Source organism: Bombus impatiens, unplaced genomic scaffold, assembly GCF_000188095.3.
Source record: "Bombus impatiens unplaced genomic scaffold, BIMP_2.2 scf_0361, whole genome shotgun sequence".
Classification (NCBI taxonomy): domain Eukaryota; kingdom Metazoa; phylum Arthropoda; class Insecta; order Hymenoptera; family Apidae; genus Bombus; species Bombus impatiens.
In genome coordinates this window covers 615,844-640,354 of record NT_176780.1, presented here as the reverse complement: position 1 = coordinate 640,354, position 24,511 = coordinate 615,844, and the positions used below count along the sequence as shown (strand labels likewise).

The window sequence follows — 24,511 nt, the reverse complement described above, 5'->3', positions numbered from 1 at the left end:
GAAACGCGGAGTCAACGGGAGTCGTAGCTATATGGAGATGCGTTAATTACAATAAATAGTAACTAAGAAACACGTCAACGGGAGTCGTAAATTTCCGTTACGATTATAATAATCGACGCCGCGAATAAATCGATCCCCTGATTTCCGTTGAGATAATAGGGGTGGTTGAGGTGGTACAACGCTGCGATTCACAGGGTTATAAAATTTATATTTCCAACAACTTTGTACAGAAGATAGTTACACTGAGGCGTATGTATAAGTTAAGTAAGTGATTGTTTTAAGGATAGAAACCTGGTAATGATATGTTGACTATTCTAACGATGAAGAATAAGCGAAGTTCGTTCTTATGTGATTACGGAGGAAAACTCGAAGTGGCTGTGTCTTTTGAACTAAGGACGTGGATTCGTTGTTCACACTTTTCGTTAGGACAGTGAAGGTAAGATCCGCGATGATCATTGGTTATAGCCAATATTAATAAGTGAAGATTGGAGGAGGAAGCCTCCTACCAACGTGGCTCGGGGGTGACCAACGTGCAATAAACCTAAGGACTGTTTTAAATACCAGTTATAAACCGAGAATACTTGCAGGATTAAAGGTTCCTGTAAGCTAATAAGATTCTGTTTATGGTGGGGTCTTATTGAGGTTTATTGAGCGTCTGTCGAATGGGGCTTGGGCCTTGACGGTCAGACACTGAAGGATGTCGCACGGACCATTTCACGCGACGTAACACCGATATCGAAAGAAATTGCGTACTATTTCAGTATACATATGTATAATTATGTGTTTATAAAAGTTTAAGGATTATGTTCCATGTTTCTATCTCCGTGTATCTATCGCATAATTCATCTCAAGTTACATACATCTCAAGTAATACATACACACCGGTAGTGTGACATTACTATTTAATATTCATTTATAAGAGGAAAGAATAAAAAATAACAGATGGGAAAAGGAATGGAGGAGAGGAAAAGAAAAAAAAATGCTACAAAAGGATATGGAAGGTTTGAGTAGCGTAGGAAGAAGGTGAAAAGAGGAAAAGGAAGCGTGGGAGGGTGGAAAAATGAACGTAAATAAATAAAGAAGCTTAAAAGAGAGGAAGAAAAGGGAAATAAATCTGACGGCAAAAAGAGAAAGCAAATAGCTATGCTTCAAATGTAAAAGCAAATAATTTTGCGAATATAAAGAGTGAGAAAATGGAAGAATAATAAAGGAAAAAATGAGACAAATGTGTGAATCCTAGTGCTTTTAATCATTTAGTCTATAGACATATCTGTGCTGACATTAGACTAATACGTTTGATAGCGCTAAAAGGAAACTACAAAAAAATAAGGGAGTATACATAAAGTAAAACGAAATGAATAATATTGCTTACTATAATATTATGAATGTACCTCTAACGTGTATCAAGGAAAATAAGATAAATGATAACTTTGGACCTAGCCACTTAAGTTTCGTTAATCCTCAATTGACTTGAATTTGTAAGAACTGAGGTGCAAGAAACATCGGGTAGTTCGAAATCATCATCCGAGAGACAGCATTCGAACAATTGTGATGATTTTTCGATCATTGACATCGATACTGATGATAACTCGTTCGATGGAATAAACGATGGAGATGGAATAGTTTTATCGATGATAGGGCCTGTAGAAGCACAGGCTTCCAGAAACTGTTTATGAAATTGTACATAATCCGACGATAACGAAATTTTGTCAGATTTGTTCGAAATACCTTCAGTTGGTACTAAATAAGAAGATGTAGGATCGATCGAATTGAACGAGTGATTCGATGACATGGAATACTGATTATGTTTTATGCTGGACGAATCATTCTCAAAATTAAGAGTTTCACTTTGTATCTGATGTGCCTTCATTGAGGAATCGATATCTGTAGTATTAGATAAGACAAGAGGAATCTCTTTCGACCTGGTATTTGTAGAAATTGCAGTTTCATAGGTATCGTGTCGTTCCGTTTCGTTAGAATTTTTTCCAGAATATATGATGTTCTTTCTGTTGGATACGATATCTTCATTTTCATTGCTTTTCTGTGTGTGGATATCCTTTTTATTGCCTTTCTGTGTGTCGATATTCTTTTCATTGCTTTTCTGTGTGTTGATGTCATTTTCATTTGTCGTTTTCTTTTCTTCTTGTACAGTGTCTTTGCAATCTTGATGTTTCCAAAGATTTACGAAGCGCCGGATAAGCGAGATCACTTGCTCCTGATGAAACGTTTCAGTCTCTAAAAGCTCGTACAACTTAACTAGAATGCTATAACATGTTTTTTCCCATACACTCGATTTCGCTGTGACTTGATCCGTAACCTACCAGAAATAATCATACGTTTGCACAATAGGAATAATAATAATAGAGAGGAGAGAGAGAGAGAGAGAGAGAGAAAGTAATAGTAATAGGAATAATACGATAGGAATTAACAGACGATAAATACCACTCGTTCAGAACCATATCTTCGTGCCTTTTCCGTAACTGCCTTTGGCAAACCGGATAATTCAGCTAAAAAGATGCCATAATCGTCAGAATATGCTGCCACACCGGATTTTAATCGATGAGTATAAGTTAATCGGTGGGAGCAATTATCAGTTTCCGGTCCTCGAACGTTTGTCGTTTCAAAATGTAGACTGAAATATGATAATTTAAGGTGTTATTTTATGAAAAAGTCAAAGATAGATAATTACATATTTTTAGAGTAAGTAAAGTATGAGAGAGAGAGAGATTTATCGCTACTAAATCTACATGGAAAAGAATCATACTTTGTCACATTATAGTATAGATCTGCTAATTTCGTTAGATAAGAAAAATGAGTTGCAGCAAAAATAAAAGCAGTTGTATTCAAAAGTTTTTCGCATATGGCCCAAGCGATTGAAGCGCCTTCTTCGATAGCAGTACCCTTACACAACTCATCCAAAATGATGAGCGATCTTGCCGTAACACAACGTAAAATATACTGAGCTTCTTTCATCTGCATGATAAAAAATTGATTGTTTAGTGCAATTAGAAAAAATGCATTTGACATTGAAGTAGTACTATTTACTTCGAGAGCAAACGTGGAAGCGTTGCATTCGATATCATCGCGGATAGCTATCTTGCAGAATATGAGGTCTGTAATGCGAAACATCGCTTTCTTGGCTGGTACAAAACAACCAATCTGTGCCATTATATGCAACAAAACAATTTGTTTAAGATAAGTCGATTTGCCGCTCATATTAGGTCCAGAAATTACATATAGATTCCGAGGTATCGATGCATTCTGTAACACGAAAGAAAATAAGAAAGGTAATCGTAAGGTAGACATTTCTGGTACTCGGTACATGTGTATGTATATCGAAGTAAAAGAAATTACAACATCGTTAGGTATGGGACCATCCAGACTAAAAACATCCATTATTGGATGTCTTGATTCAACTAATTCCAATTTGGATCCAAACAATGGTCTCGTATATGTCTGAAGAGAACTGACTTGAGCAAGGGATGTTATCAGGTCCAGCTCTGCGACATCTGCATTCAATTGGAACATACTGCCAATGTATTCTCGAATATTTTGTAGCAAGTTACCGAGAAGTCTGTTTATAGAAAAATAATGTATTTCATTATGCATATATAACGCATTGAAAACTCATCGCAGATTAACTAGTATAAAAATTCTTTTTCGATCGTTCGATACCTACACGTTACTCATTAAGTGCAATTCCTCACATGCAATTGTACATTGTTGACTCAACGTTACAAGTGCATTGGTAGTCATCGTATACGTTCGTTTATTCTTCCTTACCTAAGCGTTGCATCATCATCCGATTAATATTCTCATTATATTATATGTTATGTATATTATATGTTCAAAACTGCTATGTAATAACGATACTTGAAAATATATATTTACCTCTATGAATTCGGATGGTAGATTAATGTTTTCGGTATTTAAACTTCGCGGCAATATCGCTTGAATATGATAGCCCAGAGAAGCGTTACAGTTTAGAGACAAAGTTAATTTGTGTTTGGATGCCAAATTTTCCACCATAGCTACCGGAAGAAAAGGAACACGAATGGGTCATTTTACATATAAAGGTCTCTTATTTCTTTTCTTTTTTCTAGAACGCGAACGTAATTTTATTTACTAACTTTTCATATCATCGATTAATTCGCAATAGGTTTGTCGAGCAACATCCAACAGATCGCTAATTCCTGCTTTGATAGCAAAGCAACGTTGCATATTCGAAGATGTGTATCCAGTTACCGATCTCGCATCTGGATGTATAGTTTCGACAATCTTTTCTCGCATTAACCGAAATTCGTCTCTTTCCAGTTTCTAAAGGGTAATAAAAAATAGAGAGGATGACAACGATACACGCACGTACGATGATAAGACACGGTGGGAAATTTACACGAACCTTTTGAATTCTGCGCAAGAGGTCGCTCTCACCAGCTAATAATATCTTCCCAAGTTCGGGTATGACGTCTAATAAATTTTTCAATAATAAAACGTAATTTAAATTGTGCTCTGCATTTTGCACGCTGTTTTCGTGCATAACTGGCATCGTCGATAAAGCCAGAAGTCTATCAGCGCCATAAAGTCGTCGTATGATGGGCTACAAGTTTCAAAATGGGGAAAAAACTGAAGCTGAATAACAGGACGATATGATAAAATCGAATATCAGAAAGAAATAATAAAATTTGAACCTGGATTAACGCGCGTAACGAAGAGTTGGATACCAGTTCGGTAACGGCGGCTTGTCGTTCGAGAATCACGAGTTCTTCACAAGGGGGTTGAAGTATGTTCGAGCGTAAAAGTTTCCTACCCATTGGCGTTAAACAACGATCCAAGCTACCTAATAAACTGATATTTCGTCGACCACATTGCGACTGGACTAACTCTAAGCTTTGTGCGCTTTCCAAATCTACGAGTATGGAGTCAATAATATTTTCTATTATATCTTCCACAATTAGTTCTTTCTATCCATACAATCACCATTACCTATCATAGTAGCGTTCGGTGATCCTTGAAATTCGATTTTCATCGATTTTGGAGTGTAAATAATACGTTGAGTGTATTCGACGTATTTCACTAGTGCTGCAGCCGCGGCTAATGCGTAATATCTGTAATCATTGTCGTTATTACGCTTTTTATTATTAGATGCGTAAAAAAGAATGGAGGATGATACATGTACATATATATGTAGTATCGAGGAGAAGGGCCTAAGAAACGTCGAGCTAACTATAGACAATGTCGCGAGAGCCGAGGCGCTGTCGGCTCCATCAATGCGTTATCGGTCCTTCAAATAAATAGTTTCGCCGAAACGGCCTACGTGACCCTGGCTACGAGCGTCTGCGGAATACGTGTGCGGTGGGCCTAGCAAAAGACAAAAAAATGCTACAACGGCCAGAGAGTCAGTTGAGAAGCAGAGTGTGAGTTGAGCGGACACAGAGTGTGAATCGACGTGCGACGATATTATAATCGGTCCTTTTGTTCTTGAATATCGCTTATTAAACTAGAATAAACTCTATTTATATTCCTTTTGTTATTGAATATCACTTATTGAACTACGCTAAACTTTAAATTTACCATCATTACTTGTCCTTACTCTAAGAATCCATCGGTTACTACATATATTATGCATAATCACATTATTATCGACCGAAAGTAACGTTTACTTTTGTTTAACGAATAATTCCACCGAGGAGTATTCAGGGTTGCAAAGTGATTTGATTCGTTCCAGTCCGACTGTGTCATTAAAGTGTACACGAGATATTGCGGTTAGCTCTACTTCAGGAAATTTCTCCATTATCGAATTGTAAAGGGCACTTTTTCCCGTGGTACGTTCGCATATCGTGTCTGGCATCAAAACCTACAATATTCAAACCGCTATCATCATTGGTTCGCCCCTCGAACACAGTCGATTACACATAGTATTTCATTCAAAGAATCAATTCAATTAATTTTGACTGTGAAACCTTTTTAAATCTAATACGGTGATAGATGGAAATATGTATGTATTCAAAAGCACTTACTTCCATTGGATCGAATAAATACAATTTGCTTAACGCGTTAATATAAGTCTGGGCATCGCTGATCTGACAAAGAATCAAATGTGGACATCGGATATTCAACGCGGCCATCCCTACTTCCGATCTCGCATCACCTCGACCGGTTGTTATGGCTGTTCGATCGAATCATATTATACTTAGTTAATTATTTATATGTATAATTATCCGGAAAGTGAATAAAGAGAAAAAGAAGAGAAAGAACAACTAACCGAGAATTGTACCACCAGAAGCAGACTCGAGCAAGCTCGAACAAGGACCAGTGGTAGTTTTTGTTGCAGATCTAATTGTAACAATGGCCGAATGGCATTATCGATATGGAACAGCGTATGTGATCATTTGATCACGAACCGTTCAAACCGTTTCATTCGAGGCTTACCTGGAGATGCAATAACGCGATGTACTGGTTAATAAAGAAGATGGCACTGCAGCATTACGAAATTTCGGACTTTTGGAATAGCCGTCCGAAGTGGTAGCTGTTGATTTCCAATTGGTTCTCCTTCGCTTTGTCTTCATATCAAATTTCCTATCTGCAAGGATATACGTACATATCGGAAAGAAAAATGGAAGAAAGATGAAAAATAGGAAAGGATTGATAAAAAAAATCGTGCGGAAAAATGATTGGTTATATCGGAGAGGAAATTCTTCTCTGGTTATACGTATTCGCAACAAAATCGCTACGTACGATCTTTCGTTAACGGATGGTTGAATTCTTGCAAGAATCGTGCTTCATGTTGTTTTCTTGGTGCATTTAAAGCTGTTTCAGTTCGTATTACGTTCATATTCCTTGGATCGATCGAAAAATCAAGGTGAAATGTGCAACAACGAGTTTGAAAATGGAAGGCAAATAGATACGTAAGACTGCGCGCGCCATCTACATTCTTTTTGGAGAAAAAATTTGGCGATTCCAAAGGTATGTACCGGTTTGGGGCGAGTCGATAATTGTCAGTTGTTTAACTTATTCGCTTCGTTTGGATCGAACACGCGTCAAAATCGCTTCTAAACGCATTTAGCTACGGCTCACCTTACTTCGCTTACTTGCCTCGCCGAATGAGAGGCGGTTTCGTGGGTCAACTTCACATTGTCTGCATATGCATACATCGTTTAAGTTTACGCGGGAGAAGATTGAGAATATCTACTAATTAACAAGTTGAATTGGTTTTTAATTTAGCAATATATAAGATTTATTTACAAATTCGATACCATGTATTCGTAGATAATACATACTTGTTCCAATTCCAGGTATCTCGCATATTCAATAAATAATAGTATCACGATTGTTACGGATTTAAAATAAATATCGCTTTATCGCCGGTCTACAGTTTCATTCGTTACGTACTTACATTCGTGTCTATAAGTATTTACAAGTCTAAGAAAATCTTATAAATCTAAGATTGTCAGGCTCGTAAGCTGCCTTACATGATCTCGCGGTCTTATCGATCGATTACATTCAATAATAAAACCACGTTTGATCAAATGAAAGAAATACCACCGTTCGTTCGCGTTCGTGTTAAACGTACAAACAAATCCAGTCTGTATACGGGTATATAATCGATGAAACGAGTAGTACTCGTTCTGGGAAGATGAGCAACGTATATTAGCGAATCGTTGCCATTCTGGAAATACATACGTCTAAAATAGTATAGACAGATGATAAATGTCGATGATATTGACCGACATCACACAGCCGATGTGTATAATCGTATCGTATTCGGTTACACTAATTGCAAGAAGTAGAAAATCTATGGGTTACAACGCTTGTTCCGATATTAATCCGATATTATGTAACGCTATTAAGAGTGGGCAATATACATACGCACCAAACGGTGCCACATACGCGCACCACTTATAGAACATTCAGAATTATAATTTTTAATTACACACTATATAATCTATATACATATACGTTATATGTACAAAAAATTGCACACAATCGCGCTTGGCTTACAAGTACGGTACGTAAATAATTGACACGCTGCGATGTAAAAAAAAGAAACGTCGCGTTTCGGTGCTCGCGATAAGCGAAATATCGACTTTCACGGTAATTTCTTTTCGCTTCGTACGCCTTGACACCTGTTTCTTCTTCGTTGCCCCTTACCTTACAGGCTGTACGTCGTGTTCGTTACACGTGACTCTCCAGAGGTACTTTAAACACTTTAGAAGTCAAACTAGTATCCGGTAAAGACTGCGGACGAGCGTTAGTCACGTTAAAAACGACGTTGCTCGGGCCACGAAAACTGACCTCGATGAGAAAACTAGTATCGGTAAGACCGATACGACCAGTACTTAAATCCGGAGAACTTGTTCTCAATTGGCTTTTCTTCGGTCTATATTCGTTTCTCACCACTCTCTCAGCCTCGACTTGCAGTTTATTATCCAACCAATGTACTTTGTCGAAATCCTTGGTACCGCCCACAGTGTGCCTGCGCTTGATCGATCGTTCGGGCATACCATTTTTTCGTTTTAATTTCGTCGCACTATCTTTTCTAACGGATTGTCGTCTCTTGCTAATATTACACTCAGTTTTCTCAGTTTTTGTCAGCGACTCCGATCGCTTTAACTTACTGTTCGGAGAATCGGATCTCTCCGAATGCTTGTTCAAACTTTCAGAGCGTTTCAACTTGCCATTGGTCGGGGACGAGAGCCTCTCGACAGAATGTTTGTTCAAACTTTCAGACCTCTTCAACTTGGACGAGGTATTTTCAGATCTCTTGTTTAAAGATTCAGATCTTTTAAGCCGCGATCTGACTTCGCAATTTGTCAGACTTTCAAATTTTTCGAGCTTGTTCGAGTAATTCGCCGAATCGACATCGTGTCGAAAATCTTTCGCATCGTCGATCGCTTTACCACCATTTTGCGCTAACACCGATGTCTCCTTCTCGTGCCTACAGCATTCTTGCGGTTCGTTCGCAGCTAAACTTGCTTCGTAAACTGTCGTCGTTGCCGTGGTCGTCGTTGTTTCCTTGCTCGATCGTAATTGCTCTTGTTTCGGTTCGATCCTTTTTCGTACGTTAGCGCTTCGATCGTTATCCGGCATATCGGTATTATCCGGTCGATCGACGCTGCTATTCTCTGTTACCGATGAATCCGTATCCTTTTCCGGAGCATCCTGCGCACGAGTAAAACAACCAATGGTATGAGTAAGTGAATGTACCTGCGCATATGTGCTATGGATGCTATACGATTACGCTAAATTTTATTCAATTTCATTAATTCGCTTTGACTTGGAGTGTATACTTGCATTTTTTTGACGAACGTATTGATGCTTTTCAATAGATGTTTTATGGAGGCTCGGATCCCGATAGGTTTCAATCGAGCATGATTGAGGACAAGCTGTTTTGTGTTCTTCTTTCTCTTCTCGTAACCCTCCTCCTCCTCCTCCTCCTCCTCCTCGTTGATTTCGCAAGTTTTGCGAGTCTCGCGTTATCGCAGCGTCCTCGTCGCTGAGAGACAGATTCTCCGTAGCGGATCCACGAATCGTTTGATTCGACGAGTTTACCAGGGACTTCCATTTACGATCGAACGTGGTCGTCAAGCTGGTCAGCAAATCGCTACCTGCAATTCAATCGATTCGCTTTAATAGAAACACGTCCATCTTACCGATCACCATGATACCTGTATATTAAATCGGAAGCGAACGGTTCAACGAGAAACACACACAAAGCATCGAACGATGGTCGTGATTGTCCTCGACCGCAAAATAAAATTATGGTCGTTCGCGTAACAGCAAACAACGAGCGTGATAACGAGCTTGAGCCGTTCGTTAGGAAGGTATTGTTATGTGGATGAAACAGCAACTACGAGTCACAATTTGCGTAAACTGCATTTCTATCGTCGTTCTTGCTACGCGGTATTACTGCCAGCAACTGATAACGATTGGTCAGTATCAAAAACTGTCGCATATCCGTTTAACCCTTCGCTACTCTCATCTTGATATTCTTAATCTTCAATTTCTGTTACCCCTCGGCATGTCGCGTCGAATACAATTAAACCACGATGATACCTCGATCGATTAGCATATCTTAATTGAAGCGAAGAGCAGACGCAACAAAAGTACGACACGTAGGGAAACATGGGGAAAGAACGAGAGGACATGAATGGAGATAAGGGGAAGAGAAGAACGAACGAAGAAAGGATGTAAAACAAAGGAGAAGGAAAGAAAAACACAAATTACGTTGAATATTATCATCTTGCCATCTTCGGTGTGTATAGAAATCAAAGAAACAAATGAAAAGGATATCGTGCAGCGATGAGAAAGCATCGAATAACGGAAAATGCCGTTTCTTTCTTCTCCCAGTAGCGACAATCTAGAACTTGGAAATATTAGGAAAAACAAAAAAAGAAAAAAAAGAGAAAGGGAGCAATAATCGTAGTACGTATAGAGATTTTGATCGATAAGAAGTATGTTTATCGAAAGCAAAGGATAATAGACAGACAGCCAGACGGATAGACAAACAGCCAGCCATCGCGATAACCAACGGAGCGTTCGAATGACGGAGATATCATGAGCGAAAGAGACAGAGATAAAGCGATAAAGATAAATAAAAGTCGGAGTAGGAGACAGATGTTTCGTTAACGTGCGTTTAGCAGAAATAAAGAGTGTAAAGCCATTCGTGTGAGCGAGTCACAACCATAGTCGAGCAGTTTACGACTTGGTATTCCTATTGGCAGACGAAGTAATTTACCTCGAAGGAACCTGTTTATAGTCTTGGAAGACAATCCGGCCCCTGAGCCCGAAGACACCCCTCGCGGTGGTGACTGCTCGACGGGCTCGATAGGCTCCGAGAATTCGGAGGGCTCCGAGGCCGGTGATACTCCCGAGGAGGATGCGATGGGTGTCGATGATCGTTGCACAACATCGATGTCGGCTGCGTCTGACACTGACACTGGCCCTGGCACTCGCATTCGCCCTGGCATCGGCATCGACATTGGCATTGGCATTGGCATTGGCATTGACATCGGCATTGATATTGGCATTGACATTGGTATTGACATCGGCATGGACATTGGCATTGACGATGGGCCCGGTGTCTTCGTGGCGGAACCAGAGGGGCTTGCGGTACCATGTAGGTGAGACGATATGTACCACCAGAAACCGGGATTTGCCGTTTGCCTAAGAGTGTTCAACGCATTCGCATCGTCATAATCGACACCCCATCGAGAACATGTACTAACAGCTTCTGGCAGTGACAAACGAGCAAACCATCGAACGAACACGAAAGCGAGGAGTCTGCCCCTGCCCCTCTTCCACACTTTTACACCCTCTCGGCTTCTTTCCTTCATCTTCCAATCGATTACAGATCGATCTACCTCTAATATACCTTCCTCCATAGAATCTATTTCCTCTTTAATTTTCTTTCATTTGACACCACCTTCTCGTTTCGCTGTTTTCTTCTCTACTCTTTCAGTTCGTATCGGACTATCGCGTATTCGCGTATTCGCGACTTTTCACTCGGCTTTACACGTCTCTTCTTTCGTATTTAATATTCCTAATTGAACTCGCGCAAACACGCACGCATGCACGCACGCACACACGCGCAAACAAACAAACACACGTACACGCATACATTGTAAATAGGATTTTATCGTGTTCCAGAAAGACGAAAAAATAGAAAGGGAAATATAGAAAACTATAAAGATACTTTATACATTTAAGATATTGCACGGTCACATCTAATTACAGATACTATAGTAGGTAATACACCGAGAGTTTAGGTGAGACTCGTTCGAAGAACGAGCAGGAGGCAGTTTCAACGCCAAGATCAAAAGCGAACAATTCAGCGAGCAAGCGATCAAGCTGCGGTACCCGACGAATAGTCCTGTTTCTTTTTCTTTTTTTTTTTTTTTTTTTTTTTTTTTTTTTTTTTTTTTTTTTTTTTTTTTTTTTTTTTTTTTTTTTTTTTTTTTTTTTTTTTTTTTTTTTTTTTTTTTTTTTTTTTTTTTTTTTTTTTTTTTTTTTTTTTTTTTTTTTTTTTTTTTTTTTTTTTTTTTTTTTTTTTTTTTTTTTTTTTTTTTTTTTTTTTTTTTTTTTTTTTTTTTTTTTTTTTTTTTTTTTTTTTTTTTTTTTTTTTTTTTTTTTTTTTTTTTTTTTTTTTTTTTTTTTTTTTTTTTTTTTTTTTTTTTTTTTTTTTTTTTTTTTTTTTTTTTTTTTTTTTTTTTTTTTTTTTTTTTTTTTTTTTTTTTTTTTTTTTTTTTTTTTTTTTTTTTTTTTTTTTTTTTTTTTTTTTTTTTTTTTTTTTTTTTTTTTTTTTTTTTTTTTTTTTTTTTTTTTTTTTTTTTTTTTTTTTTTTTTTTTTTTTTTGTTCTTTCGACATTGTCGTCTTTAGTACGTTACATGCAGATGCGAAGAAAAAGCTTTGAAGGTAAATAGCCGATCGCGTGTTTTAAAATCATCGAACCTGATTCGAGAAAAACAAAATATAAGTTTGATAATCACAGTGTGCACGTTGAAACTTATCTCAATAGCGCACAACTGATTAATCGATCAAGCTTAATCAACTTGACATTCGATATTCATAGAGATAGAGCTAGTTATACATATTAGCATGCACGAAACGAAAAAAATAAAAAACAATTTCGTAGCAAGGTGCTTTCGATCTACATAAAATGCAATGTGCCATCGTTGCCCGGTTGTATCGTCGGCTTTTCGCGAAAATATTATAATATTGAACAAGAGCTAGTAATGGAAAAAAGAAAGAGGGAAAGAAGAGAAACAACAACCTCGAAATGTCTGTAGAAAGATATAAAGTTAAAGAAAATAACCGTATGCATCTATCGTGCAATATCGGACGGTTACTCGTAAAGATCTCTTAAAGAGTAGAAAGAACAAATAAAGAGTACCTAGAAAGCTTTTTGTTAATGGTCAGAATCTTCTGAGTCCATTGTAGAAAACAAGATCCAGCTACACTCACCAAGAGCGTCGGAGAAGCAACGTTAGATAGAGAAAAATATAAAGAGAATAAATACATAGGTAGGATGAGAGTTAACGTTTCGTGATAATCGTCAGTGCCGGAACACTTGACAATATTGATATCGCGCACGTATCGCTCATTCGTTTCTTTCGACTAGTTCGTATTTCGATAATTGAGAATAATTAAGGAGGATCAACCAACAACGAAATATACACCCAGGAGATTCAAAGACAAGCTTCACACTATAGCTTTCAGTTTAGGTTCCAGTTTAGAAAAATAAAACAAGGATATGGACACAATACGAATATCACAGGAAAATAGTTGATATATCGATACTAACCATCGTCCGAGACATCACTGGAAAGGGGTTTCCGTTGTTGATTGGTCGGTGAGAGCGACGACTGAGAAATGTTGTGTGTTTCGTGCAGAGAATCCAAACTGCCATAACGAATTGGTGGTAGCGTCGTAGATTTTTCCAGTGACTGCTATAAATTTCAAGAAACCAGTAATAATGGTAAAATAACAGGTGTCTTGTTATATTCGCAAATATTTGTTCTTTCAATTGTAATCGAACTGCTTACCTCTGAATCGGTTTTCAATTTCTTTATAATAGTGTTCGAGACGTTCTCCGAGGGCAGAATCGCAGCAGGTTCGTCTGCGAGTTGCGACACTCGTCTAACGGGCGTTGGTTGTTGCTGCACAGCTATCGATAAAGACGGCATTCGGGCAGTCGATCGGGAACCGATATCGAGGAAAGATTTATCGGCAATCCTGTCGTTAAAACTAGAAAGTCTTGTCGTGGATGAAAGATAAGTGGTAGGTGTTGTCACGGTTGTGTCTACTATACTGTCGAGCAGATCGTCGTTTTCCATTTCACGTTTAGCCAATTGCCATTCCATCTCGATTCTTCGTCTCTCTTCTTCTCTCCTTTCAGCTTCGCGTCTTTGTCGATTCCGATCCCTCTGTAACATTGCCTTTGTTTCCTGTTCGAATCTTCGTATACGTTCTTGAGTAGACGCGCTCAATCCAGCATACGTTCTTATCGTAACCTCGTCATTGCTTTGTTTGGTGTCGTTCGAAGCGCTGGAAAGCGTCGAACTTGCATCGAAGCAGCTCAGGCCAGTCTCGCTAGAGAGTCGGGAAGACTCTGAAGCCGACGAGACGGCCGAGCGATGAGTCGGTTGAATTGATGGAACCGACTCTACCATACGATTTAAATATCTGTTCGATTTCTCCGAAGAAACATCATCGTGACTGTTTAACGTGCAATCACGGTTATTAATTGTGCAATCAGCTATGACATCGGAACCACTGATACTTGCGCTAGTAATCGCAGCCTGATCAAGCGTCGGTGACCGGTCGCAACGATCGATGGAACGATTCGACTGACTCTGACTTTCGTGCATTAAAACGATCTCACTGACCGAACATTGCCTCTCGTTCAATGCCATACTTCGCCGATTTTGAAGGTTTTCTGCTTCTTGTTTCATCCTCAGCTAAATATGAAACAAACGCGATATTGCAACAGTTAGAATGCGTTAATATGCGTTAGTCTACGTAAGTGTACGTTAACGTAAATCGTAACAAATCGTCACCATTACGTTGTGGAAATTAATTAAATCAAATATAAGTACGTGTACAGTCAAACATTTATATCTCTCACATAAAACCAAACCTTATCGACTTCGTGAGTTTCGTTATCCGTCTCGTCTTGACACTTCCTTCTTCTTTGTATTTTTCGATTAGCAGCGGATATAATAGATGATACAATGTCCTTAGCAGATGCCATTTCGCGTCCTATTTCGTTCATACAAAATTTAAAACGACATTAAAGTATAGAAATATGAAAAATGTATCGTTGCAACGCAGAATCAAATATATCGAAGAATAACAATCAAAAATGGACCATTTATAAATCGTACCTTCGACTTTCTGAATGTTGTTCAACAAGAGATTATGATTATTACTCGACGTTGTAGTCTCGATCTCGCTAGTGTCAGCTGGAAGACTGAGATTCACGCTCAGTCGACTTAAATCGTCCAAATCATCATCCGAAAAGAACCAATCGACCTATAACCAGGTGTTTAATCATCAATATTCCAGTCAAAAAGTGCTTCTCTTTCATCGTTTCATACTTGTTTATATGAACAAAACTAAAAATATCATAGATTAGGTACATACGTTGTTTAATAAGCTTTCAACAATTCGACACTGATGCGACATATCAGTAACCATAGTAACCATATTGTCTCTGGAACCACTGGCTCTAACTAACGTAGGACCAAACACAATGGCCAAATTCTTTGCCTCCATCTTATTAACCTCGCTATGTTCGACTATTCTTTTCAAATGAAACATCAAATACTTGAGAGTTTCAAAGTGATGTTCCGGAAGATCCCTGAGCAACTTCCTTATCGTTGTCATTCTTCTTTGAGGATCCTCGACTTTATCGGCATCGATAAACATAGGGTATAATTCTGCGGTGAGTAGTGAATCTGGGAGCTGTCGAAAGAACGACTTCAGAAGAGAAGATATTACGTTTACATCGCTCCATCTAGGATCCTAGAAGCAGCAAGATAAACCGAATGATCAGTAATGTAATAATAGAATAATCGTTCTGCATGACGATGTAATATTTTTACCTGGAGATTGATATTTTCGAATCCTTTGTTCACGCTGTCAGTTAAATGTGAAATAGCGGCAGTGTTACCGGGTACTCTATAAATACCGACCACTTCGAGACCCCTCGCTTCGACGATGCTCGTGCACATTTCAACGATCAATGGCACGTATTCCGAGAAAGATGACTATTCGAGAACGAAAAAATTTAGTTTAGTCAATTAGAATATGAGTTTAGTAAGAAAGTTTGTCGTTAACCGAAGAAAATACGAGTAATAAAATAATAGAGAGAGATTAAAGCAATTACCGGTGGGCAAAGTTCAAGCGGTACTTTGAACGTAGCACCCTCTGGTGGTAGTTGCGTTGTTGGTGAAGAAGGAGATCCCGTTTGTCCGTGCATTCTCCGCAATTGTTTTGCGACTCTACCCTTCCATGTCTTGGTCTTTGGAGAAACCAAACTATCGATCGTTTGACTCGGTTTTCGAGTCTTGTTTATCGGTGATTGTCCAGTCGGAGATCTGTTCCTAAACGAAGTTAATTTCTTGATGCCTTTATGTCCTGGAAGGGGGCTTAATCGCTGACCACCACTACTACTACCAGTCGACATTGTCATTGGACTAGCATTCGTGGTTGTTTGACACGTTGAAGAACTGCTGGTGGGACCTGGAGTTTGCGGGACAGCTTGTTGCTTCAAAGTACTATTATGAGCAATTTCCTAAAATACAAAACAAAACAAAACTAACGCTTGAGTGACTTGTTACACAGGTTACAGTTTAATAAACGAGCATTACAGGTTGTAACATCTTAACTTACGGACGGTTTTTCAGCAGCAGCATGTTCATGCAGAGCTCGTAGCCAAAGCGCCATGGACGCTGCGTCTTCGGTCTGTAGCAAAACTTCTGCGTTCGGATTTGCTAACCGTAATACGTGTTTACGTTTCGTATAATCCTCCGCGATATCTACAAGAGAACATCTCACATCTACGCTTTGAGCTACATTTTCGCCGTCGCAGGATAACGAAGGACTCTAAAAAAAATCAAAAACAAATGTATACATATATTACATTTATATAAAAATTTATATCAGAGAGAAAAGTAAAGCCAAAAGTCTATCCCAAGCGGATAGGCAACGACTGTATATAGTAAATAATAGTAATATACAAATTTTATAGATCGTAATCTTAAATTTGATCAACTTGAAAATACATATTGCTTTTTGAATACCTGATTTTGACGATCCTTATAAAAGAAGAGAATCGGTCCGCGAAGAACACCCCATAGCTGTTTCCATGATCGATCGGAAGATCGCTGAAATTTAATAAAACGTAAGAAACGACATGATTAAATGCATCTGGTTACATAGATCACAATCAGTGAACCTGTATATACATAATATGTATTATCATTACCTTGCCATCAAGTACAGTAAACTTGACATGTAAAGGTCCCTCTCGTTCCACTTGTCCGATGTCTTTTATAATGCCAGTCGCTGCTTCCCGGCCAGTACAAATAGAATTGCCGCTGAAAAAGTCCAGTGTACTTTCTTTAATACGATAACTATTGTCATACATTTGTCTAATTGATCAAGAAATTTCGTGATCAATTCTTTTTCCATATTAATCGTACACGATAAGACTAGCGAAAAGAGCGAAAGGGACGATAACAATGAGAAGAGCAAAAGGAGCGAATGCATTTAGACAATTCGGCGACGCGATTCTCTTTTCCTTCATCTTTCGTTACCAACATTATCGATCATAGAATTCTATTTCCAACCAACAATATGTACCAGCTACAAACACAAATACAGCGAAGGTATAGGATGGAATTAATACGCGTTTCTACAAACACGAATGATTAGTGATTAGTGATTACTGTTGTTAGAAACGAAGCAGTTAAATCGAGCGATAAGTGTATTAATATGTTGCGCTCATTCGCAACCGGTAACGAGGAAATATACCATATATTTAGGACACGTTTATAACGAAAACGCGGTAAAAGACAAGACGGTTGCGAAAACAGAATACACCATCTTTGTAATTTTCTCAACATGTACAGTGCAGAATTGAAAAGAAAACGAGCGGAAAGAATGCGGACATCCGATCGATCGTAATACGTTATGTCCACCTTAATCTCATACACGTGCGACGTATTACTCTAAAATTTGTATTGTCTAATGAGGGAAATTAGCAGACTATCCCTCTTGCCCTTGTGCCATCCCGATAGTCTTCTTTCCAGTTCTGCATAGTACTATCCTCACCGATTAATATTTTTGTTTAAACTCGTCGATTGAGTCACTTCCTCGAAGATGCGACGCAGCGATGCTATATCGTTTGGAAGTAGCGGTAGCCGCCATCTCTTATGAATGCTGAAAATATGGACGGAGGCAGAACTTGATGTACACTCGCGAATGATCAACTACGATATACTACGACAGGCAAGTGATCCACACCCCAAACATCATAGAAAGACGCTATACCCCGTACACGACAGAGAGAAGGAAAAAGAAACATAGGTGGATAGACCTAAAGAAAAAAGCTTCTATGTATGGTGGCAGTGATCTCCTCAACTTACCTTCTAGAAGTATGGGTAATAGGCTCGGAGTCGCTTAGTTCCAAATCACTGTCGACATGAATTCGTTCGCCCCAAGTTGCTTTCAAGTAGGACACCCTTCTTGTGGCACGATCTTCGTCTGCTAAAGAAAACAAACGAAGACAAATTTCTTTGGTGAGCAGGTTGATTCGTTAAACTTATCGATACTTGATACTTATACAAATATAAATATAGATACAAATACATACCAATCTGCGTATTCTTTTGCCGCCTGAATACAACTTCGTTATTGTGCATATCGTTATCCGATGGCAATACACCTTTGAATCAGCCAAAATCATTAATTAATTATACGTTTATACCTCTTTTAATCGATTATTTCGAATTAAGACGATGTAACTTCGTCGAATTTACGAAAGGAAAAGAAAATAAAATAACAGGAAAAAAACTAACCAGATTCGGCTTTGATGATTTGCGCGTAACCATCCTGTTGTTGTCTTCTAGACCCTTTCTCCACAATTTTCTCCTTTCCATCGCATATATTAGTTGCATCAACGTAAACGCTATTGTCATTTCCGTTCGTATCTCGCTTTCGTTCGGTATCGTCCTGTCGTTGAAACCAGTGAAGTCTAACGGTATTTAACAAATTGCTCGTACTAGTAGATTCCCATGATTCAGCGCTGTTGCTACGAATCCTCGGCCGTACTGTTTCCCCGTCTGTGATTCTCGTATTGGGTGTCTCTATATAAATCACGCGAAAATAACAAAACACTAGAGTACTTTTGAAATCGAACCAATGTCTCAAGTTATTAGTAAGTTTTTAATATCATGGCGTCGAACGTACAAAAACGTGTATGTATGCCTACGAAACAAGTAAACCTCGTGCTTGGCCAGAGCAATGTAGTAGCACAACATTAAAAGCTGTGCGACGGACACTGGAACGGTACAAAAACAATAGAGAGAGAGAGAGAGAGAGAGAGGAAGGAAGGACGTGTGTATGTATGGAACTAAGACTGATAAAAGGGCGGAGAAGGATTAAAGAGATGGGTGAATCAGTACATTAGCGAATAAGTGAGAAAAGAGAAATACACCGGCACAAACACAACATTTAACTAAATCGACTCTCTCTTCTACCTTCTAACGTGTTATAGTTGCCCGGCGGTTCACAGTGGATGTGTTTGCTGCCTACAGGTATTATTCTGTTGCCTTTTAATCCGCTACCTAGATATTCACAGTAGTATATTAAGAATGTACAATAATCAAAGAATCAGGTCATTTTATTCGTAATCCCACGATAAACGTATCTTTCGACTAGCAAAACAGAAAGAAGGAAGAAACAAATGCGAAAACTTACCACTATCCAACGATTTGGTTTCCCTGGTTGGCACAGGTGGTATTCTTCTCGGTTCTTGAGCTTCGGCTTTCGATTCAAATTCCCTTCTTCTAACGGCAACGTTCGGCACGCTATGCTTAGTCGATAATCTCGACAGCTCGCTTTTGTAGAGGCTGATTCGATCACCGGTCGGTTCATCGTCGTCGCTTAATAATCGCCCTGACTCGAACTGTTTCGCTCGCTTCGATACGATTTGAAGTCCTTGCGGTAGTATCGGAAATTTATCATTTACTTTCTTTTCAGGTCCAGGAGACGAAGGCAGAGAAGAAGTACCGTTTTTCGTATCTATCGATTGCCGTTCACCGGGTAAAGTGCCAGCGCTTGCGATATTTTCGTGTATTCTCGTCAGGGTTCCGACAAAAATGTTCGATTTAGCGATGTTTCGTTGCAATTGTTGCTGATGTTTATCGATGATTCCTACGCTGTCGTCGATCAGCTGTCGAGGTGAATCTTGATCTTGACACAGCGGTGTCGGCATCGAGCTTCGTGCGGGACAAACCCAAGACTGTCTTGTTCTTGGCGACAAGCTGGGAATCATACTGACTGATCTGCGTTGCCTGTGTCCACTTCTCTCCGGAGAACGAAGACGCGGTCGTTGATTGGTTTCAGGATTATGAGCAGTTTCACCGAAATATCTTTGCAAGATATCGTCCTCTTTGGAGACCACGAGAAGTCGTAGCCAGGGGCCCGCCTGCTGGATACGTTGAACTACTTTCGCGTATTGCTCACCGCGCGTTGGTCTTCCGTCGACGGAAACGACCCTGTCCCCTGTACGTAATCCTGCTTCGGCTGCTGGCGAATTCCCACGTACCTGTTTCACGAATATCGTATCCATCGGCTCGTCTATCCTCGTTCGTTCGTGTCCTGGTAGCATCTAATGGAAATTCATTTTCTATGAAAGGCGAGAACGCGTCGAATCGAGTGACAATTTTAAACGAATACTCACGCAACAGGACTCCGGTGGGTAAACGATAAAATGACGGAGGGTAAAGCCAAAACCATTTTCTCCGCGGCGCAACAATAACGTTCTTGGACCTCTGGGTGGCGAATCGTATCGTTGAACGCCTCCCGTTGTTGCTATCGCACTAGCGATTGTTCCGACACCACCACCTGATCCTGTTGGAAGCGTCGATACTGGAGGCGGTGACGAACCGTGTTCTATCTAAAAGAAATTCTATTCTTTCTCTTCTTTCTTCAACCTTGAACTTGAGACGAATCCTGCCCGCACATGTAGGCATACGTGCCATTTTTAACGATTTTACTGTAGTTTGTTTCCAAGATATTGAAACGATCGAACGCTACGATCTCCCCTTTTCAACCCCCGCTGCTTGCTCTTTCTCCCCCTTTATAGACGTGTGTTCCGGTATCGGTGGATAACAAGAAAGAAAAGAGAAGGAAGGTGCAGAAAAATACAGAAGGCGGGAGAAATGAACAGCAAAAGAGGAATATCGCGTCTTACCGATCAACTGGTGCAATTATAAGAACAAGGCATTAGCGTTGATGTTGCTTGCGACAAAACCTTTTTTTTTTTTTTTTTTATTATAAAGTAACAACGACGAACAATGCGAGAGCAAGGCATGATTGAAAGAAAAAGGAAGAATCGGCGAAGCAAAAAAGGAAAAAGAAATAGAAACGCGTATCGAAAAGAAAAACACGGTAGAAAGTAAGGAGAGACGGGCGAGTTGCTAATTTAAAAACATTAAGACATGTTAAATGGCAGGAAAAGTTAATGAGCGTGAAAGCATGAAGTAAAAGATGTCGATGGTGAAGAAGCGCTTGGAAAAGCGCTCGGTCACTCGATCCTTTCAATTTCTTCCCTTCCCACCCTCGCGCTATGTCTGGAAAGTGCGCGTTTCCCAGCTTCGCTCACTAAAATAAACCGAATCGAAGTTTGGCACGATCGTTTGGTATTACGTACCGTGTGCGCCTGCCTAACCAACCGTTGGGAATTATTTCGGTCCTCAGCCATTGTGCCGTTTCCTGAAAACAACCGATAATTTAGCGTCATTGTACATTCGTATTACCAAAGTATCTTAAGTTGGCAAAGTGAAAAACATTGGGAATACTATTTGCCACAAGTAATCGAGAATTCAATCGTATTCGATTCTACGTCGTAATATTTATAGAACAAGTGCTTTTCGACGATTTCGCCGCATATTTACAATGTACGAAAGTTGTCTTATCAGTCGTATGCTTTTCGTTCCTAAAGTGTACTATACATATTGGAATTAACGTACGCGCGTATATGTACATACCTCTACGTATATACGCGCGCGCACATAGCACGGCTGAGCAGCGAGCCATTCTACTTTCTCTGTAACGCGACATACTTTCTTGATATAATTTACTCAGGTCGGAATAATAATTCCGAAAAAAAAAAAAGAAAAAAGAAAGAAAGAAATATCTTTCGTTGTCCCGCTTGATTTACTTATCCTGCATGACACGAGAAAAAGGAAAACTCGTTCGAATAATTCGTTACGTCGATTTAACTTGATCATCTTGTAATTCTATAGCACAGCGAGGTTAACTACAAAATGTAATACACATAAAACTTTAAAGACAAAAATAACGGTGTTTATATAACATAAAATAACAGATTTTTCGATCTCAGCAGGAGTTAAAATAACAAATCGCATAACCTATTTTACATATGTAGAACGATCAAACACGTCCAATGTTTTTAAACGGCTTGATTTTCTCTTTATCCTACCACCGAACATTATCGTATTTTAGAACGCCGCAGATATCATCGTTTCGTCGGCCATCGAGATTAACAGAAAACATCGCATAGTTTTACGCATAGAAGATAGAAATTTGCTCATTGCGGTAGCCAATATGAAAGATTCTGCTGTCCTCTTCTGTTTTTCTATTCATATTGGATACGTGTTTGTTGCGCGTTCAGAATACATTTTTCTCACTAGCGTTTACATCTACATTAAATTATAGTATAGGGTAGAAGTTCTTTTTCCTTTTAATCTTGTCCTTTCGAATAGAATCGACTATGAGTGTACGAATTATTTGCTCATTTTTTGAATTATGCCGACCGATTCGCAGCCCCGATAAACGAACGAAACGGTTCGACATTGTTTAATATTTACGCTGGCGATTATTATGATAAGCGTACGATAAGAAACTAAGAATACATTCGGCTGTTTTCTCTGAAGTTACGTTATTTTGCTGTATTAACGAAAACATATATATACAGTACACGGTTATCCTAATTCTTCAACAAAGTTTACATAGTACTGGTTCAATAAGTTTTTCAAACAACTATAAAGTGTTTTCTTAAAGAGTACCCAACTTCGTTTGAATTTCTATCCGTCTTTTAAGAAACGAACACAATTTCCGTGAATATGACACAAATGCCAATCAACTTTTCTCCTTTACATCGATCGAGTATAAAAAAACGCCGTCTTATAACGTTATAGTTCATCGATTTTTAGGCGACCGTATAAAATATAAAATGATGGATAAATGAAATAGCGTATATTATTGAAAGCAACGCATGAGATTGCATATGTTTGAAAAATAAAACTGAAGGAAAGCAGGAAAGCAGAAAAGGAGAGGTGTACGGTGTACCTGAGTGTGGCGTACACGCGCGAGCGCACGAAAGAGTGAGAAAGAGAGAGAGAGAGAGAGAGAGGAGAGGGAGAAAGGGAAAGAGAGAGAAAGAGAGAGAAATGTAGCTACTACTAATACCTACATAGTACATCAAGTACACACCTTAAGTAGGAAGTGTCGTGCATCGAGTGGTCGCTGCGCCCTTGCCGTTACTCCCTCGTTTTCCCTGATACAGGGATAAATCAATTAGGGATATCCCTTTGACTTTTTTCTTCTCTCTTAAAAAGTCCATCCACACCAACTATACGCGGACGAATCGAAAAAAGAGACTTCGGTCAATGTGCTTCTACGAAGATGCTCGCCATAAAAGATGTGTCGGCGGCAGACGATCTTCGTTTTCCAAGACATAATCTTCTTTGTGATAAACGTTTTGTCACAATTACCTTTTATATCAATGTATTTTCAAACGGACACATGGTCGTAAACAGACAATATACGTATACGTACAGCAGATACATAATTATAAATGAGCGATACACGTATCCGTATGATCACTTTAGGATAACAATTACCGATCTTCTTCTCTTATTTTATATTTCGGAATAAACAGTCGACCGTCTTCCATAAATGCACCTCATGTCAATCGAATCGACGCTTCGATTCACTCGTTTGCTATAAATTGATCGAACGAATCTGTACAAACCATATCCGCTAATCTTATTTCCAATTCTCGTTAAATGCAATGATATATCGAATTACTTTAACATATTTGTAGGGCCTTGGTACGAAAGTAATAACGTCCACGACACAGTACGATACTACACGGCACGGCACAGTAATATGGCGACCTAAGAGAATCGAGCACAGTGACGATAGTAAAGTTCGCAAAGGTAGACGTCATTGGAAATTGAGAAAAAGTAAGCTCAAGAATATACTTTGCGATTTCTTGCACAATTTGCAAGTAATTTAATTTCAAGCCATTGTGAAAAAAATGTCACGAAACACTACTTTTGTGCCCGCCATTATTCTAACCGTCTTCCTCTACTTTTAACATTTTCTTTCTTTCATATTCTTTCCTTTTCTTTCCACCGTGAGCCATCCTCACTGCCCCACTAGTACGTAATACCGCTCACTCAGCGTTAGTTAACTCCCTTCTCTATCGTGCAATCCTCGTTTATCTCCTTATTTTTTTAACGTATACGTCCACGATCTCTGCGAACGACATCTATACGTTAAAGGCATTTGTACAGTGCTATACCGATAGTTAATAAAGATGCTGCCTATAACACTGTTCAACAAAAAGATATTTATTTTCTATTCTGCAATATCCACTGGGTTATCCTTATACAGTTGCTCGCCCTAAACGCAAATCTGGAAGCATTGCTCTATCATCGTCAATTTTCAAAAGACACGAACTTCTGTATAAAA

At 38.9% G+C, this 24,511-nt stretch overlaps 2 protein-coding genes across 12 annotated transcripts; both read right to left on the bottom strand.

Moving 5' to 3' along the window:
- Window positions 1-855: 855 nt before the first annotated feature.
- LOC100740778 (mutS protein homolog 4-like) lies at window positions 856-6,930 on the bottom strand. Its single transcript, XM_024367815.2, has 15 exons — window positions 6,430-6,930; window positions 6,263-6,333; window positions 6,018-6,166; window positions 5,661-5,854; window positions 4,984-5,105; window positions 4,689-4,906; window positions 4,400-4,597; window positions 4,131-4,317; window positions 3,892-4,031; window positions 3,680-3,783; window positions 3,355-3,574; window positions 3,046-3,261; window positions 2,765-2,973; window positions 2,443-2,632; window positions 856-2,317 (listed from the first exon to the last, which is right to left on the bottom strand). Exons 1-15 carry the CDS (start codon window positions 6,564-6,566, stop codon window positions 1,445-1,447), a joined length of 3,228 nt encoding a protein of 1,075 aa, XP_024223583.1. The 5' UTR covers window positions 6,567-6,930; the 3' UTR covers window positions 856-1,444.
- Window positions 6,931-7,192: 262 nt separating this feature from the next.
- LOC100748012 lies at window positions 7,193-24,290 on the bottom strand. Of its 11 annotated transcripts, none has more exons than XM_033320836.1 (24): window positions 23,591-24,289; window positions 23,246-23,497; window positions 21,441-21,502; window positions 20,469-20,684; window positions 19,484-20,396; window positions 19,264-19,350; window positions 18,583-18,870; window positions 18,378-18,449; window positions 18,151-18,271; window positions 17,837-17,944; window positions 16,989-17,100; window positions 16,804-16,887; window positions 16,394-16,606; window positions 15,888-16,295; window positions 15,604-15,768; window positions 15,143-15,523; window positions 14,884-15,031; window positions 14,637-14,758; window positions 13,543-14,457; window positions 13,302-13,446; window positions 12,891-12,951; window positions 10,736-11,163; window positions 9,292-9,605; window positions 7,193-9,159 (listed from the first exon to the last, which is right to left on the bottom strand). In XM_033320836.1, exons 3-24 carry the CDS (start codon window positions 21,489-21,491, stop codon window positions 8,173-8,175), a joined length of 6,339 nt encoding a protein of 2,112 aa, XP_033176727.1. In that variant the 5' UTR covers window positions 21,492-21,502; window positions 23,246-23,497; window positions 23,591-24,289; the 3' UTR covers window positions 7,193-8,172. The 11 variants fall into 11 exon arrangements, with proteins under 11 accessions (XP_033176727.1, XP_033176728.1, XP_033176729.1 ...); XM_033320837.1 differs by having other exon boundaries at window positions 23,246-23,755; window positions 23,843-24,289; XM_033320838.1 differs by having other exon boundaries at window positions 18,151-18,268; window positions 23,246-24,290.
- Window positions 24,291-24,511: the final 221 nt, after the last annotated feature.